This window comes from Pungitius pungitius, chromosome 6 (assembly GCF_949316345.1).
Source record: "Pungitius pungitius chromosome 6, fPunPun2.1, whole genome shotgun sequence".
In the NCBI taxonomy this organism is placed as follows: domain Eukaryota; kingdom Metazoa; phylum Chordata; class Actinopteri; order Perciformes; family Gasterosteidae; genus Pungitius; species Pungitius pungitius.
The window spans coordinates 6,959,191-6,980,252 of NC_084905.1; the positions used below are offsets into that span (position 1 = coordinate 6,959,191).

The 21,062-nt window shown below is 42.9% G+C and overlaps 1 protein-coding gene across 2 annotated transcripts in view; it reads left to right on the plus strand.

Moving 5' to 3' along the window:
- The window catches only part of si:ch211-266k8.4 (TBC1 domain family member 14), a 35,070-nt gene extending 18,794 nt beyond the window's left edge, over positions 1 to 16,276 (plus strand). For both annotated transcript variants that reach the window (XM_037452605.2, XM_037452606.2), the window contains exons 11-15: positions 1,693 to 1,782; positions 3,097 to 3,287; positions 4,042 to 4,148; positions 7,308 to 7,532; positions 15,903 to 16,276. In XM_037452605.2, coding sequence (XP_037308502.2) covers positions 1,693 to 1,782; positions 3,097 to 3,287; positions 4,042 to 4,148; positions 7,308 to 7,532; positions 15,903 to 15,969 — 680 coding nt within the window. In that variant the 3' untranslated portion in view covers positions 15,970 to 16,276. The remainder of the gene's footprint in view (positions 1 to 1,692; positions 1,783 to 3,096; positions 3,288 to 4,041; positions 4,149 to 7,307; positions 7,533 to 15,902) is intronic.
- The last annotated feature ends 4,786 nt before the right edge of the window (positions 16,277 to 21,062 follow it).

Consider the following 21,062-nt stretch of genomic DNA (forward strand, 5'->3'; position numbering starts at 1 on the left):
GCTTGGCTTCCATTCCATTTCCACGCCTGTTTTTCCAGTTTCTTTTTTTTTTAAAGAAATTTGAAAGCGTGTGTGTGGGGCAGCTATCAATATAGTGTGGGGCTCAACCTTTATCTTTGCATAAGATATAAAAAGTGAGCAGCTGAAACTCTTCTTTTGTTGGACTTCTTTGATTATCTGCTGCAGAGATGTTTATAAATCCAAAGGACTCAAGCTCTCATAACGCACAGTTGTTATTTTTAGCTTTCTGGCCTATAGTATTAGCGACAATTTGATTAAAGCATTTGTCTTTTAAACCCGCGGTTGACTTCAGTAAAAGAACCACCTCGACAACAAGCTATTGTTTGTTTGGAAGTGGCAGTTAGACTTTGTAAGTCGCTTTGGATAAAAGCGTCAGCTAAATGACATGTAATGTAATGTAATGAAAGCAAAACGCCATCCAAGATGAATTCATTTGGGCACTCCTATCTGTGAAGTTTATTCTAGACTTTTGGCAACATACATTTTGCAGCTTTTTTTATCCTGTTTGAGGTATGAATTGAAAACTACAACCGATTCTAAATAAATCAATCGAGGGAAAGAATATTGCTTTATGTAAATGCACAGATTTTACAGTCACCGTAATTCTGTAAACTGAGCAGTGTTTCCCTGTAAGGAGCTTTGCTCTTTGGAGATCGCCTAAACAGAGTGAGAATAAATCACAGTCATGCAGACCTTTTCATTACCAGCCTGAGTCATAGAGAGACTCTACGGGTGAGCTCACCAGTGTTTATGCATCCGTGGGGTGTTTGTGTGCAACTATTTCGGCTCCAGGAAAAACATGTACGCCCGTAATGTTTAAGTCTTACGTGATTATATCTTTAGAGAGGTTTTGAATTCAGAAGAGTAGCGTCAACAGGGGAGAGAACCCATTGAGGCACCTACAGTACCCACCTGTGGGTGGCTGAGGGGAAACGCGCTGTGACACGCCGAGCGTTCTTCCGGGAGTTGGCTGTGCAATGACACCTCTCCGTAGCCGGCGTCCGACAGTGATTGAGATGGATCGGAGGGAGGGAGACACAGACAGACAGAGTCTTAGCGGAGGAAGAGAAGTGGTCATGGGAAGGTGTGTCTTGGAAATTAAGTTGTTCTGACATCCAAGATGACCTCGCTCAGGACCTTCGCATTAGGCCCAGTAGACGCCGCACTTTTATCCGCGGCACGTCCTGTTCGGCGACGTAGACTCCGGTCACGGGACTTGGGACTTATTCTTATTTGAAAAACGCTAATGCTAAAGACTTAAATGAATTGACCAATGGAGAAAAAGTGAACTGTTACTCGAGTAACTGTTGAATTAAAGTCTCTAAATAGGTGTAAACACGAAATAAAGCAACTTCTGTCAACTTTAGTCTCCAACATCAATAAAACAATTTTTCACTTGATCAAAAAATCGAAATGAAACCGGCATGTTACATCATTAGTTTAAGCGTACATGTTAAAAGGCCTATTTACACCCATCTGATGTGGTGTGTTCTCACAATATACGTTGAAACGAAAAATTGCCCTTTTTAGAATTCCATGTAGTCTTTTTTTAGTCGTCAAAATCTTGCATCTATCTACATTACCCACATTAAATTTGCCCTCAAAAAAGGAAGGAAGATTTTAGCGTGTAATGCTGGTGGTGGCTAATGTAGCTCTCTCTCTCTCTCTCAGAACCGAGTCAGGACCAGAAGGCCACACTATCAACCCAAGCCAGTGGAGATAAAGAAAACGTACTGGAAGGAGAAAAGACCAGTGAGAATGGTGAGTGTATTTTGTGCTATGCCTCTACAGGTGTACCCTGTGTGTTGTTCGTTTCCTTTTGGTGTACTGAGACAACCTGAGTCTCTGCAACACATCCAGACCTCCCATGTCCATATATCTTAGCCCGACTGCTGTATGGTGCCAGCCAACACGGGGCAATAACAAGTCAATGGTACTAAATCATGATCAGGACAGCGGTTTTAACACAGAGCCGGTTTGAATGGAAGAAGTTCGACAAGTGCAAGCCTGCAAAACAGTGCGTTAAGACGAGCCTCGGTAATATTTGAACTGAGTAGCTCGTCATTGGCTAACTGAAAGACTGCAAAGCCTAAAACAATACGTTAACCCAAGGCTTTAAGTTCTGCTTCCGCAGTTAATCACCCCTCGCCAAACATACTGTGTACCCTTTTTTGTCAGAAAATTAAATGGTTAAATATACCTGTTATGTCTTAAAATGTATGCAACAGTCGTTTATAGTAATAATAGTTTTAAGCCATCTTTAAGTCGCTCAGATAGGTGACTTGTTTTATGTGTAGTCCATTTACATTTGGCTGTAGTTGGCGTTGTGAGACATGTTTTGTTGACTTTGTTCATAATGTAGTTGATACAAACGTGATGCGGTTTTTCTCATTAAATTAATGTAATTCAAAAGCCCATCTAGGGGGAGATATTACACATTAGCATAGGTTATGCTTTCTGTGGTGTGTTGGGTTAAGGTTCTTTCTATATCATTGACTCTGTACAAATAAACATTCCTCATTCCAAACTATGCAAAAGGATGTTTTATATATATTTTTTTAATTCTTTTGCGTTCCCACAATGAAGTTAGCCGGAACGGTACTGCTAAATCAGTGTTGGAGTCGGATTAGTTGTGTTGTTAAGTTGGAAAAAGCAACACCCATTAAAACTCCGCTATCCCTTGAGTTGTGAAACATGACGTACTGCCTCTGCTGTTGTGTGTTGCCTGCACACAGACAGCACGTTGTGTAAGTGGGTCTTTGTGTTCACAGCCTGCTTTGGCAGGCCGATTCTGCCCCCTGAGTAAACATGGTGAGCTACTGATAACACTAATTTGTGTACAACAAGGACACATTCACACACCAGATCACATGCACACACAGACACAAGGATGTGGGGGGGGGGGTGCCTGTACCAGAGTGATAACTTATTTAGCCTACAGTATCACGTTCCATGAAGTAAGCGGTGCCCATGCACCCGCATGTCTGCATATTATTATAAGATTGACAGCTTTATAGGCCCTGTCAAAGCAGATGAAACTTTGATGATTTACCCTTTTGTTTTTTTGACCCACAGAATCAGCCTCTGGGGCTAAAAGTGTACTGACCCGCGTGATGCGCCTGGCCCAGCGCTACCTGTCCGACCAGAGGGGTAGACAGAGGACGGAGGCGCAGGGGGCTCAAACGCAGGCCAGGACCAGACAGCGCAGTCCTGCAGCTACGCGAGTCTTCCGTAGTCGGACCGGCTCTTCACTAACACAAAGTCAGGTAGAGCCCCTTTCAAAAAGTGGTAACTGGAGGCCGCCCCTACCCGTCCACCATGAGTCTTTAGAAAATAAAACAAAATCAGTTGTTCTCAAAAGTAACTGGTTTCTATTTCCCCCTCTTGGAAGGATTGAATCTTCTTTTATTTCTGTCCAACTACAATCGCCGGGGGAAAATTATGATTGTACAAATGTACTTTATGCACATAATATCATTAAAAACATCTAAACACGGGGGTTGGCACGGTCGACAGGGCGAGTCATTTTCATGCGGGTGCTGCTGCCTGGAGTAACACTGTCGTCAAATAGGTCCAACGCAGGAGTCCCCACACTTTTTTGGCTTGCGGGCACTCAAATTTTTAATCCAAGTCATGGTGATCTACGCCCCCCCCCCTCCTCGTAAGAATAAGAACTGTAAATGGAATTACAATGCCTTCCAACACACCCACAAAATTATACATACAACATACACAACTCATTAACACCCAACCTTTGAGCAGCACCTGGTTGGTGCTGCTCAAAGGTTGGGACCAAGGAGGCCTGTGGCTCAGGAGCAACCCCAACTCTCTTCACTCCCGACTGTTCAGCTTTTTCATGGTCAGATATTTATCTCTGGGAGCTTCACTCTGGATCATACACTGAAGAAGACTTTAAACTAGAGATTGAACTAGTGTAGTCATTTTCTCTATACAATCAGACCTGCTGGTCAGTGAAGAGAACGCCGCCTGCACTGACTCCCTCTTGGCTTCCTCTTACAGATCAGATCGCGGAGGCAGAGCCAGCACAGAGGCGTGGCTCAGCAGCCAGTGGTGCAGGGGAGCAGCGACGATGTCGCTGTGCCAGATGCAGCCAGAAGGAGTGACAGGTGAAGACAGAAGTTAAACAATGGCAACAAAAGACTAGCCTGCGCTCGTGCACATCAGCTCTTTCCTCAGGGGTTTCTTTAGTTTACCTTCCACCATGGACCTCCTAATGTAAATTCTAGCATGTTTCTGCTCGTTGTCTATTTCACTCCCCGATCTTTAGGTAGGTACAATTACAAAGGCATACTACAGTAGCTCCACAGTAAGCCCATTATGTCATTCATTTACTGCGAGTGGCAGCATCATATATATCTGTTTGCTTTTTTTCTCCTTTCTTTGTTCTTTCTGCACCATTGCCCAAATTTCCTATTAGAGCCCTAGTTTTGTCTTTTGGTAATCCCCTGTGTGTGCGTGCATGTGCATGTAGGGCTGCATGGTATGGCCAAAAATCCACATCACGGTATTAAGAAACATTCTGACGGTATCCCAGTATATCACAGTATTGCTTTTTCAAATAAAAACATTAATTCATTGACCCCGAAAACGACCGCGGCCAACTTGCTCACAACTGGCCGGCGAGTTAGCTTGTTTGTGAATTGGCTTGTTAGCGTGTTAGCTTGTTTTGGCTGCTAGTGTTGGGCACAAGTTGTGTTGGTGCATCTCTGGTCTCTCGTTCGGGGATTTTTTTTAATAAATATACAATTATTAGTATTACAAAATGTTTATGTGTCACAAGCTGTTGTGTTGGGTTTTTCCCTGTTCTGGGTTATTCATTGTTGTTATAAACTTGTAACCATGACTCACTCTCAACACACATAAGACAACTTGCTCAGACCGCCGGGCGCGTCATGATGACATGTAAAAATAAAATCTGCCGCTTGTTATGGCGTAAAACCGGTTTGAACGGTATGTGAGATTTTCACACTGTGAGGAGTTCTTATACCGTTTGAACCGGTATTCCATGCAGCCCTATGTGCGTGAAACTGGTGAAGACTACATATTCCATGCTGCGTGTCGTCTACATCTTTCGGGGAACTTGCGTCAACCTTTTGAAGGTTGAAATATTCCCACCCCGTTTAAGGCATTGTCTCACCGTGATAAAACCAGCTGGTCCTTCAGCAGCACTTAGAATGTCACAATATTCCTCTAATCTTCTCATTCTAATGTTTTCCTCCCTCTGACAAGCACACGGCTCAAAACAAAAGGCTGTCACTAGTGTGTGTGTGTGTGTGTGTGTGTGTGTGTGTGTGTGTGCGTGTGCGTGTGCAAGTGCACGTGCGTTTCAAGCATACTTGTCATTCCTAGCGGGCTATTTCTTGGTGTTTAGTGGTTCAGGTTTGTTTTAACCACGCTGCGGGTCACCAGGGTCACCAGAAGGATTTTAGCAGTAGTCGGATCAAATTAGTGGTGAAGGACAAAAGTGGACAACGCTGTTTGCCAGATGTTCAAAACGTCGTTATTTAGAGGACTAAAAACCAACAAACAAGGAGACAGAAGCATCAGGCTCCATGTGCAACGCGAGAGGGAAATAGGAGCAGAAGTCAAATCCCCTTGAAATGAGGGGAATTTTAGCACAGTTTATTCAGTTAAATAAAATCTTTCACATCTGATTGGTCTGCTAAAAAGTGGGCAGGCTTTGATTTGGGGGAGAACGAGGTAGAGATCAAAGGGAAACGGTCTCACTTCAGCAGGACCAAACCACTCTGACCTCTGCCCTCCCGCATAAACCAATGTTATACATAAAGAGATAAGTGAACAATTAATACAGGTTGTAAATTGGGAATGTAGTTTTTTATTCAACGGTGAAAGACGGTAGCCAGTTTTAACTTTAGGTTTCAGTCGTAAACCCTTTCAGACATAGAACGCGTAATGTTACTGGTTTTATCTGTTAAGAAGATTACTTTTTGCAATCATCCGACCTAAGTTTCTGTTATGCAAACGTTCCTCGGGGCTTTGGGCAGCTTTGTGGAAAGCGCTGCAGTGATCACTAAAATATTTAGCCCCCGGTGCTCTCGGAGGAAGCAGCACTGCTGGAGAACAACTGATAACATAGAGGAGGAGGGGCCTCTTCTTATCCCCGACAAATCACTGTGACACGTTCTCAAAGATTTCATGACAAAGGTCCAGCAAGTCTAGAAACCAGAAAGGAATCTCCTTTAAAATGGATAGTTCAAGTTTTTATTGAAATTATTGAGATGAAGTATTAGTGCATTGACCTTAGAAAGCAGAACAGGAGAAATGAGCGAACAAACCAACTGAGTCTCACTAATTCTCTTTCGACTGAATTGAGTAAAGAAAGCTGGCTGCTACTCCGAGCATCAAAAACACAAATCCATCGTTGAGTACTTAGATCACATCAGGCGTGGCTCTAAGGATTCTGCTTCATATGGGGACAAAGTTCAAAACCTGCTGCCCTTTCTTAGCCTCAGGGGTCACGGGGGTAAATACCACGGTCACGTGACATTATGTCGCGATCATGTGACATGTCTCTTGCTGCACTGCACTGTCAAAGCATCTACACGTCTTTGTTCCCCCTCGAATTGTAGTGGGACATGTTGAATTTGTGAGGACAGCGGTAGACGCTGTGGCAGGCTGCAGGGGGGGGAGCTCTCAGACAATAGCAGGAATGCTGCTCCTCTGTGGCGTTCCTCCTGCTCTCCTCCACAGCGCCGTTATTCAATGGCCAGCTGGCTTAAAGTCTACATTTTAGACAAATGACATTAGCATTGTTTACTGTGTCACATCTGATAGGACACATTTGTGTGTTTGATGGCTCACTCCTTCGCCACTTCTCTCTGTAAATGTAAATGTAGTTTATATATTTCTGTTGTGTGTAAGGACTCTGTAGACTGGGCGGCGCTGAGGTCGCCTCTGGACTCGGACAGTTTGACAGCTGACAGACCCCAAATCTGTCTGACATTGCCGTTTCAGGATCAGAAATCACAAAGATCTGCAATGCTCTTTCCTGATTTACCTCAAATCCACAATCTTTGAGTCTCCCCTCTGATGGTTTTTCTTGGTTGCAGTACCTGTGAAAGGCTCTTAAGACTTTCTCTTTCTCTGCATCTTGTAGCAAACAGGAGAATATTTAGAAAGGATTTTAGTACATCAGTACTCCAGATCTTGTCCATATGAACTAAAACTAAAAATGTTTGTAACAAGCTTGTGAAACACCTATACATTTGCATATTTGTTTAAACTCTACGTGATTTCTTTTCCAGCTCAGAACCGACTCTCAAGAGGACAAGCACGGGACCTTTAGGCAAGGCGGCTGGTCGCCGTAGTAACCACAGCCTCGTCAGCGGGAAGTCCATACGTCTTCTACGAAGCAGCAAGAAGCGGCGGAGCCAGACCCCTCCCCCCACCTCCGTCCTCCCGCCGTCCCTCCGTGCCTCGTCACTTCCTCCGTCTTCTTCCAACGACACACCCAGGACCGCTCTCATCAAGTAAGAACCCCCTACTGTGTGTTGGCTCCCTCAAATTTCATTTTTTTGGGGGCGTTTTTCCTGTGCCGATGTGAGGATTTTTGGACAGAGGATGTTGCATGTGTACAGACTATTAAGCTCTCTGAGGCAAATTTGTAATTTGCCATTTTGGGCTATACAAAATAAAATGAATTGAATTGAAATAGGTTTAAGTGGGAATCACATTCACATCTCACAACTTCCCAATGGGACTCCCACTTCACGCTGTGATGTAATTTTTTTTAATTGATTTTTAAGATAAGCATCAAAAGTCAAGATAAGTTCATTCACAAACACCATTTAAGTATATAAAAATGTAAGTATATAAAACATATTTTCATAAAATATTAATATATATCTAACAACACCAGACCTGTATATTTTTACAGTATTTATCTGATCTACGTGTCTACACATCCAACACACTTTTTTTTAGACACTGAACCACAAACCATTGTGCTGAATGCTAATAGTTCTTGTAGTTCCAATTGGTATTTTGATTTATTTTATTGTTATCTGATGGGGTTTCAGTCAGAACAGCAAAGTACTGTCTAAGTAGTGCCAGCTTAGCCACATTTGGACCTGATGGTTCTGTGGTCGCCTTGGATGGATTGTTTGGGGGAATAAGGTTTGTGATTGCTTGGGGATGTAAAACACACGGTAGACCCTTTTTTTGGCAGAGGAAATGGAGCAAACCCACGTCACTCTACAGCGCCACAGAAGGAAAAAAAAGCATTTCATTCTGTCACCACGCTAAATGTTGGCGTCGTCACAAATGTTTTCCTACTCCCGTCACAGTGTACTTCTACCGCTGATGGATTGCTAAATGTCATATCCCTAGCCAACACATCCGAGCACCAACTATGGAACGCATGGGTTTGTGTGTGATGCCTGGGAGTAAACCCCGTCCTGCGGGTGAATTGATGGAGCCACAGGCTGGGAGAGAGATGTGGACCCATCCCACTGTGTTTTCCATGGCACTTCAGGGCGGGTCGGCGACACCACAGCACAGAAATAGGCCGACAGGTTCCTGTTGAGTAGGTTAACACCTAGTGTACAACACCCTTCCAAGAATGTGAAAACTTACACTGGTGATTGAACAACATTTTTGTTTTTGTTGTGTGTGCGCGAAGGATGAAACAATGAGGCACCTGAGGATAAAGTATCTGCACACCCATCGAAGGGCTTATATCACACTGGCTATCACCCCGATGTTTTACTGCATAGCACCTGAATATCTTAATAACTCCAAATATAATGTGATAAGCCTGGTTTTTGCACCCAAAAGCTGACGCCTGATTATAAGTACTTACATTTTATATACGGAAGAATACCTAAACGATGATTGTCATGGGGGTTGCATATAGTAGCTGTCTGCACTGCTGATACTATAAGGGCTTTTTCATCTGTAATTTAGTTTTATTCATTTACCTGTCCTTTGGAACATTCAGTCTGAAGCTCACAACCAACGCCTTGTGTATTAGTGTCATGGCGACAGCACTGTGAGACAGGAAAACCTTCTTTCAAGTCCCTGTCCCAGTGCCAGGTAACAAGCTCAGTATTCCGTCACAGAGCCACACAAAAGGGTGTGTATTGTTTGTTAATTCTATCTGAAGATGACACGGCTCACTTATCACAGCATGTTAAAGGATTTGTTTTCTCTTTGACAATAGTCTGAATAATAACAATTCCTAAGACGTACTGGCTTGTTATTGTAGGCAGGGATTGGGTTCCAGATTGAACCATAATCCATGGAAACCTGTGAGGCGAGAAAGCACAACAAATTCAGGGGACAAAGCTGAATTAGTGATGTGCATTAATAAAACGTGGATTATTGTAGAAGGTGAAAGTGAGAGAGGAGTGTGTGTGTGTGTGTGTGTGTGTGTGTGTGTGTGTGTGTGTGTGTGTGTGTGTGTGTGTGTGTGTGTGTGTGTGTGTGTGTGTGTGTGTGTGTGTGTGTGTGTGTGTGTGTGTGTGTGTGTGTGTGTGTGTGTGTGTGTGTTTTTTACAGTCTAGCGTTGGACAGACCGGGTCAAGCGAGATAAAGGAGGAGGTTGTGTTTCTCTGAGTCTCCATAAATCGGACCCATATGATAACAATCTGAGTTTGACTTTAATTGGAGCCGCATGGACAGTGAGAATTGCCCTGAGCGATGACATGGTAACCCTTTTAGAGGCTGCCATCTGCAGCCTTGTACCTCATTATTGGACCAATATGAAAGAAGCCGACTCTGGCTCCAAAATGTCCCCTTTAAAGGTTAAATGGTTGCCTCTCCCGTGAGTGCAGTCACTGATGGAAGCTGGTCACTGTGTGCCGGACTAATTCATATAAAGCTTTTGTTCTGTTTTCTCCAACGTTGGATGAACAGAGCATATGTGGCCCCTGCCGCTTGCCAGAAGTGTGTGCACGTGAAAAAGGAAAGAAAATGATCTACCAGTGTTGTGTGCCGTCTCTCAGGGCAAAAGGTGAGCAGTGTCTCACCGTCCGGTATGCGCGTGTGAGCAAGCGAGGGATACAGAGACTAAAACATGATTTGTGTCTGTGCATAATGCATGGGTTTTGTGAGTGTGTGTGTGTGTGTGTGTGTGTGTGTGTTTCTGACGTCATCTGATGTTGTGGGAGTCCCCCCTCAGGGGAAACGCATTGATGCATTTAATGCACAGGCGCACATTTTGCACTAATCAGCTTGTTAAAAGTTAACATTAAACGCATCGTCATGAAAACGTGCACGCACCGCTTCCGTCTTTTGAGTTCTGCATGCTTCACGTGACGAGACCCAATGAGAGAATCCCGGGTTTTGGGCATCTCCATGCAAAATGCACTTAATATGCACACACACATTAAGAGAATTGTTAAGAAACAGGTTGAGTGGTGTTAGGTAACAGTGCAATGAGCATACAGGACGGATTAGTGATCAAACAGACACAAGCTCAGCTCAGCTGCCTTCATTGCTCCCTCACTACCACAAACCCATCCTGGAAGGGTCAGCGGCTGTTTAATGTAAGTAGTAGTGGTTTGCAACTTCCTTTCCAGTGATGGAAGCCTTTTTGGAAAAACCCATTGGAGATTATCAAGAATATATCAAGGCATTATCGCGTGTATTTATTTCTTCATTTGTCTTTCTATCTCACTGGTCATTTTTGTTTTGCGTGCGTGCGCGATCAGCAGACTTTAAGATTCCTCAGCTCACACACACGTGGGGGAAAAAACACCAACTCCGATACACCGAACACAGTGGTGTTTGTTTGTTTGATCAGACTCGGCCTTGAGACTCACACCCACGCTTCACTTCTTCAAAAACGTGTCAATCCCTAAGCCTAAAATAAGGTACTTGATGCCATACTTTATCTTCAATAATGTAACTACACCGTTGAACTGTTACATTATTGGACGATAAAGTACAGCCTCTCGTATCTTATTGCTTTAATAACGCTTATTTGCTCAATTACAGTTGAAACTTGCACTTGCATTTTGAGGGGGGGGGGGGGGTGGCCTCAAGGCAGCGTGCAGCATAAGTGAAGTGTGTCAGCTTCGGCCCACCCCTCGCTGGGTGAACATGTGAAAGTGAATGGACCACACCTTGCTGTTTTTCCAAGAGCTGAATGGAAAACGGTTTCTTCATCAACCATCATCCTCCCCCATCCACACCCCTGAGTGATGAATGGAAGAGATTGAAAATAAATCGCTCTTTCCACAAGCGTAACAAAGGGAATTGTCATTCCTAATAGAAAAGTGGACAAAGTAGGTTTCTGTTTCTTTTATTTTGCAGAGAAACATTTCATACCTTTCTGAAATCTAGTCCTTGCAGTGAAAGGTCAAAATCAATGATAGGGAGGTACCTTTGGGGTTAAAGATTAACGAACAATGCAGATTAGAAGTCTACTGTTGCAAATGAACGTGGATATTCGGTGCGCCATGGAACCCTCCGGAGAATTTCCTAAAGGGTCAATGTTCAATTGTGATCAAAGACCTGTTGCACACAGCCTGATTTTGGTTATGGTTACCATGGGGATAATGTCGTCAGCGAGCATTGGTACCAATCTAGTTATCACTGAAGGAGAATTAGCCTCGATGTCTGACTAGTGGAGGTCCATGGGCATCCTCTCCTTCTCCACCGTCACTGAGGATCTCGTGAGAAATCAAATGGCCGAGTTATAGAACACAGGTCACATGTTGACACCGGACCAAGTTCCATTTGATGAAGATGAGGCAACAGGCGAATGCTCTGGAGTCATGGTAAGCATTAACAGCGCCATGTCAGACTTCTCAGCGTGAGAATGTTACCCCCAAGTAACATTTTTTATTTATGATCATACAGCAATTCCACTCACACATGTTTAGGAAGTAGTGTGTGTATGTGCTTCTGATGCCACCATCCAATTGTGTTTATCTAAGAATCTGACAGTAGGCTGACCTTTGGCAGTAGTTGGAATGCTAAAAACAATGTCTGTATCATACTCCAAACATGATAAATAACCTTCTGTCGAGAGGCCCATAGGGGTTGGGTAAAAATGTGGTAAAAGTCGAGTTAAACTACCACCTCGGAGGTCCTGCCACGGGACTAATGGAGCACTCTGCTTCTACCCTGATCCACAGTGAACCTGATTTGGATGAACTGCACGCTGCCAGTCCTTAGTAACTCCCTACATCCCGTATGTGAGATTGTATCTGACATCTGCTGTGAACACCTGCCGAGGACAGGATGGGTGGCAGACGAGGCTGTAAAGGATCATTGGTTCAATTCTCTCTTTGTTAAAGGCAGAGCTCGACGCTGAGTTGTTAAATGAATGTTTCCAGGTTAAAGAAAGGAGAACACGGGCCAGTTAGGAAAGAGCACGACTTATAAAGAAATAAAACCACTGTGTCTTCTCTTTGTAACTTACACTGCCATCAAAGTAGACCCCTTCCCCCTCTCAAATTCATCTCTCCTCCACTTTCTTCTCATTTACCTGTCGGGACACCTTCCCCTGATCTCGGAGGATGTTTGAGCTCAGCCCGCACTTCCTCACTCATTTGTTGTGACACTTGTTTTACAGCAGCTGAGACAAAGTCAGCTTCCAAATCCATCTTGTGGTTTCAGGAAGCCATCTCCAGTAACAATATACATCAAAATGTGTACCTTACAAGTTTGGTTATTAGCACCTAGCCATTCACGTCATTCGTACTGCCTGGCACTAATGCATATTTATGCATGTTCATGCACAAATACTTGTGTCTTTTTATTGACTTTGTATGTAATTTACTTGTGCAAACACTTCCTGGTGCGGTCACTCTGTTACTGTGTGATAGCAACCACGTCATATTAGATTCAATTTAATTAATAATAAATCCATCTGCAGTAGAGATCCTAGAAGTCCTGCACATCCCTTCACACTCCACATATACATACACTCTACATATCTGTGTTGTATCTCATCGCCTATGCATGTTACTTTCTTTAATTTTGTATTCCTCTAGTTTGTAATATTTTAATATTGTAGATTTAACTTTGTAACTTGAACGTTATTTTTCTACCACTATGATATTTGTCCTGTTGTTCATTGTCTCATTGTCTAATGTTATGTACCAACCGCCACTTCAAATTCCTTGTCTAACATATTTTGGCAAAAAATGTACTGATTCCTGAAGTGACCATTATAGGGCCATATACAGTATATTACCTATTTATGTGGATCATTTGGTAACCTGCTCAGATATTTCCCCCATTATCAGGGCAGAGCGGTTAAAACTGATCTGCTTTTCTTGCTCATACTCAATAAGTCCATCTAAAGTGCAACAGCAATCCCACAGGAAAGATCCCTGAGCAATTATTGAACAAGACGCCAGCTTTGGTCCTGTCTTTACTTGTTAGTCCTTATACGTGACATGCAGTAGATTAGCAGACTTAATAACACTAATAATGCTTTAAATCTGTTAATAATCACAGTATAAAGATTGCTGCAGAACCTTCTGTCAGTCATTTTGTCCCAATGCCACATTACGGCAGCCTGTGTGTCTTTTTATCTTGTGTGCGTTAGCTGGGAGGGAACTTGCCTGGCGCTCACAGTCCGAGGCACACGCATCATCTGACCACGTTTCTCTGCCGCCTGATTATTCCCGGCCCACTGTAGCAGGGTCCCAACTTGACACCCAGTCAAAGCTTTTTAGCAGTTCCATTGTGGCTCTTTATGACTGGAAACTGCATTAACTCAGCAATTTTGTTAGATCAGAGAACTGTGCTGAACTAAACTCTACTGTAGTGACAAATTCTGCGGGGCTTCGTCATCAGGCCTCAACATGTCATTTTTAGTTCAGTATCTCCTGGGGGACGTGAATGGTACCATTGTGCTGAATTTTTTTTTCTGGTTAAGGGCTGTGGTTCGGGGAAGGTTTTAAAAGATGCATAGCAGATATGAAACGTGTCCTCAGTAGAGGTCCATATCTGGTTCATGATTGTTATCACATGTTCTCTCAGCCCAGAAATCTGTGGGCAATATCTTTAAGCTGAAATCTGTATGAATGCAAACTGTAAATAGATGATTTTATGGGAATGGCCTCTCCTGTAGCAGCCCACTGGGTGTATGCTCATGAAATTATTCAGTCACCGCAACCCCCAAGTCTCTCCCAACGCTCCTCCCCCTTTTCCTCTCCCCTCCAGACTGCTGAACAGCGCCAACTAGCATTCAGAATGAACTCTTGCACAACCTTTTTTATTTTTTAATTTAGCTTTCTCCAGTTGGGTCTGGCTTCCTGAATCAGATATCAAATATGTCATAACTTCCTTCCCCAAGCCTTCCTTCCATAAAGGTTCTTTTTACTTTTACACTCCTGTACAGATGAAACAAACAATGGTGAACTGCAAAGTTGCCAGTGGGCAGGTGGGTGTGAGAGGGAGGGATGGGTCCCAATCGGGATCCGGTTGTTTTCTTTATTCTGCTAGCACTACGTTGATTCCCTTTGACAGGAGGAAAGTGCACGTTGGACACGTACACGCCGCCTCTAGAGACTGTGAGCGCATTTGTCAGCTTCTTTTAGAAGTGTGTTTAGCAGTGCTTGTGCGTGGGTGGAAAGTAGGTTTCAGTTTGACCCACAGTGGTCTTACTCTGGTGCCAGAAGGTGCACCTCCGTTTCTTCAACTTGGCACCAATGGCTTTAATTCTGATCACTAAGTTAATTTCAGGACTGAATAGCGAGGGGCCCACCTCAATAGGCCGCTTAGCCGCGATAACTGCCATGGCTGTACGCTTGTGCTGTGCGCTGTATGCCACGGTGTCAGCGCCTCTGTCTGGGGCAGCCCCCCCCCCCCCGTTGAATGACCACTTGAGTCTGTCGGCAGCCGCATGGGGCTAAAACCACCATGGCTAACCTGCTCAGGCCAATCTCTCCATACGGTGAAATATCTGGCCGATCAACAGCGACTGGGACAGACAGGCCCTCAGGGAGGAGCATTCTCACCATCTCTCTTTTGGGGCCCCTCCCCCAACTCTCACAACACAGTCCAAGGCAGACATTTGAAGGCTTTAAAACGAGATTGTTCTTCACTAATCCTGTTTAAATTCATCCACATTGAAAAAGCCTTAACAGAAAGAGTGTTGATTGGTTTTGCAGCAGGGGGCAACGGCTTCCTGTCTTTGTGTCCTCATCAAAGAACCAACTAACCAACAACTTTCCGATTTCTTCATTCAGAATTACTCAGTTAAAATAGGATTTAGTGATATTCTAAGAAATTACGCGACAATAAGCAAAAAGTAAAATAAGAAATATTTCTATTACAGATGAAACGATGAAAACGCCTTTGCACTCTGCTAATAGAAATGACTACACCTTAAAAACTACAAAATGTACATACAAAGATTTCATTATTCTCCTACATTTAGAAACTCTTCCATTGCCAAGGTCAAAGGGTCAGGGCACTGGTCGGTTTTTAGATGATGAGAGATGAGGTCACCTTCAGTCCTGTTATGTTGATGTTGTGAAATATCCAGATTTGGTTTGTTATGGTTGGGAGTTTGGAAATGATCAGTAAACCATAACCAAGCACCTCAATGATCCCAGATAAATTCACAGCTTGTTTAGAATGGTCTCGACACCACAAAGGGGAAAGTACAAAAAGTCTGTTCAACAAGAAGAACCATTCTTTTTTGGTAGGAATGGAGAATTTGTAAATGTTCAGTCATTCCTATAATGCTTCAATGCATTATCTTCTTTTGCTCCCTTTTTTGTAGCTATTTAACCAACTTCTATGTGAATATATTCATTCATCTCTTTTCCCAGGTGAAAAATGATTCTTCAAACCAACAATACTTGAATCTACATAGTCTGCATGTCCACATTTCCCTGAAGCAATTCATTGATTTTATCTTCATCTTCCAGGGAGCTGTCTTCCCGGCATCAGACCAGCTTTCCATTCAGGAACGCCAGAGAGTCCAAGTTGATCTGAAAGGGAACAATGAAGAAGGGCACCATGGAGCATGTGAAGTTATGTAAATCAGGCGGTCTGGGACCCAATGGGTACCCAATTTGCATCGGCACCCAAACTGTTGTAAACCCAGATTCATACTAGAGCATTAAGCTGCACAAAGCTTTACACCTCTTTTGAATTGTATGAGTGCACGTACACCACATCTACTATGATTCTACATTGCCCTGATTTTGTTGTTTGTTTTTCCAGTTGACAGAGTCCAATTGTTCTGTTATTTTATTGTATTGCACAGTTGGCACTAATAAATTATTGATATTGTTTTTAATGGAGATTTGTTATTTATTCAAGAGGATGTGTGTCTGTGGCTGCCGATCTTCCTAAAAGTGTGTGAGCGTGTGTGTGCTGGTGTGTGTTTCTCTTGAACAAGTTTGTTTTTCGTTGGGCTTCCCAAACCACAATCAAACCCCGTAATTATTCTGAAACTTGTTTGGGCTTTTGATATTTAAAGAGAGATAGCAGAGCGATGTCTACCTGAGCAGAGAATGAAGTCACTGTGTGTAGTAAACCGTGTGTGTGTGTGTGTTCGTTTGTGTTCATCTTAACGAGTATATCAAACTCTTCCCTCTGTTTCTTCATTACCTGGAAGCTCAAGTGTCTCCAAAAACTGTTGATTTATTGCCACTATTAATCTGCCATGAAGAAAAACCCTGTTTGTGCTGGATGGTTGAAGGGCCGTGGCTTCAAACAAGTACGCACTGATACTTTGCTCAGTGAAGGTTATTTAAGACTAAAGCAGGAGCAGATCATGACAGAGTTTTTGACTGCCTTTTGTCTCTTTTTCCGACATTTTCTCACTTACTGCGGCTAAACAATTTTGTTTCGTCGATTGTCTCGTCTCTATTTGCTAGTGACCTATTAAATGCTGTGGAATGCAGCGAGTGGACACTTTGACCTTGTAACGGTTTGACTCGATATTCAGGATCAAAGGCAAACTGCACCAAGCTGGAAAGGAAACGTGTGGGAGGGGCTGTGGGATCGCATACCTGTGTTCACTGTGCCCGCACCTCTTTACTCGCATCTGATTACTTCATGAGAAACATTTAGCTTCAACCAGACAAAATCCCGCCAGACACGAGCTGCCGTGGCTTTACAGGAAACTGTAAAAAAATATATATATTTTCATTGTGCTTTGTAGATGTGTATGTGTTTTATGACAGTCTTTAGGAGGCAGAATGCTCAAAAATGTGTACTTTTTCATGATGCTCTTTTTTTCTTGAGGATTTGTCATCATAAGAATAGTTAGTTCAGGTATAGTTGGAAAGTCAGGTCAAGGAACCAATAGGTGCTTGGTGTGGTTATCACATCACAACCCTGCTTCCTAGACCTTCTGTAACTTGACAACTCAATCGAAATCTCATTTCCATTTAGTCTGAATCTGTTTGAGGTCATGTTTCAAACACGTAGGTTTCACCCGGTCAGTTGAAACAGCACAACGGGTAAAGGGAAAGTTTACGTGAGTTGAATTCAGAGAGAGTTTGAAATCTATAGCTGGATAGGAACCCCAAAGTAAATGATTGCCTACCGTTTACTAACATCCTCCCTCTCGAGCTAATCTACAATCACATTCCTTCATTCTGAGGGAAAGTGGAGGAGAGTCCCCCCTCAGCCTGCTGTCTCTGCAGCACAGTAGATGAGCGCGAGACTAACATGGGCGTGTCTTACTTCAAGATCCCGGCATGCACCGCAGCATACCTCCTGATAACTGCAGGAATATCCACTTCAAATGAGAATGCGTGATTAGTTCAAGTAGCGTCATGACAACACACAGAAATGAGGTTGCACGACACTGCAAAAGAAAATAGTGTAAACTTAGAACAAAGCAGAAGAGGCGCATGGAGTAGTGCAGTGTGCTGGGGGCTGCAAGGTCGGTGGTTCGAATCCCGGCTGCCCCATGTGCCATGTTGAAGTGTCCCTGAGCAAGACGCCCAACCCCTAAATGCTCCCCAGGCAAAAGTGCATGGGTTATAATACAATGTAAGTTTCTATGGATAAAAGTGTCAGCTGAATAACATGTAATGTAAAGAGATTTATGACAAATCTGACAGCGTGTTATCAACATTGATGGTTTTGGTCCAAGATTTGGAGATGGATGCAATAAGATATCTACATTCTCCTTTTGGCGCTCTAAGCACACAATAAACAAAACAGCAATGTTGCAAAGAAAAGAATCCTGTAAAGAAAGGCGAAAGCAGGGATAGGAAGTGTTGAACAGGAAAGCAAAAGGCAGCATCTGTTTCTCTCTATTCACATGAAGGCTGCGATGAAGAGACTGGAGTCAGGGCATGAGTCCACTCTATCACCCTGAGCCCAATCCCAAAAACGACTTGACTGACATCCCCTGGTAAGTGGTCGAATGTGAGAGTCTGTGAGGGCGTCAATGGTGTAAATGTGAATGGAACATCCCTTTGCTGCCCAGACAACATATAACCATTTTTTTCCAATTGAGGGTATTTATTTAATACGTTTTACCCTCTGATTTGAACGTCTTTCTGGCTCATTCCTTATCAAATTAGAGGTAATTTTAAATAGTGTTTTGTCTAAATATTTTTTTTATATTTCATGAATAGTTGAATGAATGTCTGATTTCATGTGTTCTTTTCTCCATCTTCAATATTTGATGTTTTAAATTTAAATTTATACATTTTGTTGGAGCTATATTGTTATTTTTGTTTATTTTGGGCTTGAGTTAATTTATAGCTTCATTTATTCATTTATTTTCTTGCTAAGGTTAATTTGGTTTATTTTGTATTTATGCTTTACTTGTATTGTCGTTTATTGGTCACATGGTGTTATGTTCATTTGCATAAAGTAGGTCAAGGTGGGAGGTGCTGCAGGCTAGGAGGGCATATGGTTTTTTACCAGCGTGAGAGAGGCAGCAAGAATGTCTGTGAGCTTGCTCATGTATGTGAATAAACCTTCTTAAACTCAATCTTGGTATGGACAGCACTTTGCTTTGGTACCTCTGAACCTGCGTAAAGCCTAATCATGACCTAGCCTCAAGTGGCCATTTGAGAAGTTTGTTATTATTTATTTTGTTTAAGTTTATGGACAAATGGCCACTACATTAAGTAAAAAACCGCCCTGGATATATCGTTGGTTTACGTGGATACTGGACTTGTCGTTTGCTGGATTACCGTTTGGAAAGTGGATTACTCACCTGGATGCGGGAGACAAACAAAGGAAAGGGCCTAGGAGTGACGGAGGCGTGGGCTAGATACAGTGCAAACATTGAATAATACGACCCATCCGACACTGTAAAGTTTCCTTGGACACCGTACTGGATAACGGTGACACTACTGGAGCGCTGGAGCCGCACTACAGAGTGGAGGACATTATTTGTTGCAATTTGAATTTGCAAAGGCCCAAAGCCTTCACAGGTGATGCGCACGGGCGCGCGCAACAACAACAGCTACTGCGTGCATACAACTCCGTGTACAAAGGCAACCACCGCAACAAACAAAGTTCCACGAGGTATGTGCTTTATTCAGTCTTTGCAAACAACTCTGTGTGTGTATATGACCGACATCGACAAAGAGTAAAATGTCTGACGTTGCATCTAAAGCCACGAGCGACACGGCGCTTCCTACAAGAAGACGCACAAGTTTTACTGCTAAAGGAATGATGTTTTTTATGCAAACGTGTCAGGAAAAGAGATCGATGCAATGCAGACGAGCCAAATCGTGCATGAATCAGATGGATAAGTTGATGCATTCTGCAGACAATATTGATGCAGTCAAGTCTCTTTTGGATCAAATGATAATATGTGTTGATGAGGCAAAACAACATCATTTGTCATTTATGTCACTGGACATACCTCAGGATGAGAAGGAGAAACAAGATAAATATTTTGAACAAAAGGAAAAGTGTTTTTCAAGCTTTATTGATGACGTCAAAGGTTGGTTATCAAACACAGGCCATTCATATGAACTTCCGATTAAACCACCTGATAATCCAACTGGTATTGGGCCTGAGGACAGTGTATCCAATAAAGGTTCTGCAATGTGTTCAAAGGCTGGTTCTAAGCTTTCAAAGACTTCATCCAGTGCATCTGCAAAAATATTAGCGCAAGCAGAAAGAGCAGCGTTACAGGAACGCATGGCTGCTCTGAAACAAAAGCATATTTTGGAGGATCAGGAGGAACAAATACGACTTGAACAAGAGGACTTACGTAAGAAACAGGAACATTTAAGGAGAGAAAAGGAACAACTTGCTCTGGAGGCAGAATTAAAGGTGACAAATGCAAAATTGGAGGTTCTGGAAGTAAGCTCAAAGTGTGGCGGTAACGTGTCAAGATGTGCATCTCGAACATCAGATGGTATGAATTCTTACTTGAAAAGGTCAGAAACTCAAGGGACATATGAACTAAATCCGAATGCTGAACGCTATGTGCCCACCAATAAAAGCTTTGAACCTACCTCCAGTCGCTTGTTAAATTCTGTCCCTGTTGGTGTTCAACCCATCAATTCTCTGGACATTTTGAACATCATGCAGCGTCAAAATGAAATAACTACGCTGTTGGTCCAACAAAACACAGCCTCTGCCCTGCCTATGAGAAATATACCTGTATTTGATGGTGATCCCCTGTATTTCAAATCTTTTCTCAGAGCCTTTGAAAATTGCATTGAGGATAAAACTCAAAATTTCAGTGATTGTTTGTACTTTCTAGAACAGTATACAAGGGGGCAACCAAGAGACATTGTAAGAAGTTGTCAACATATGCCCTCTGAACCAGGTTATCAAAGAGCAAAGGCGCTTTTGATTGAACATTTTGGCAGTGAACATAAGATCTCTTCTGCTTACATGGACAAAATCAACAACTGGCCCTCAATAAAACCTGAGGATGTTAATGCTTTGCAGTCATTTGCTTTGTTCCTTCGAGGTTGCTCCAATATAGTACATCATATAAAGTATATGAAGGAGTTGGACATGCCAGCTAACCTCAGGACGATCCTAATGAAACTCCCATACAAGCTGAGGGAAAAGTGGAGAAATGTGGCATGTGACATACTGGAACAAACTGGAAACAGAGCAGTGTTTGTTGATTTTGTGAA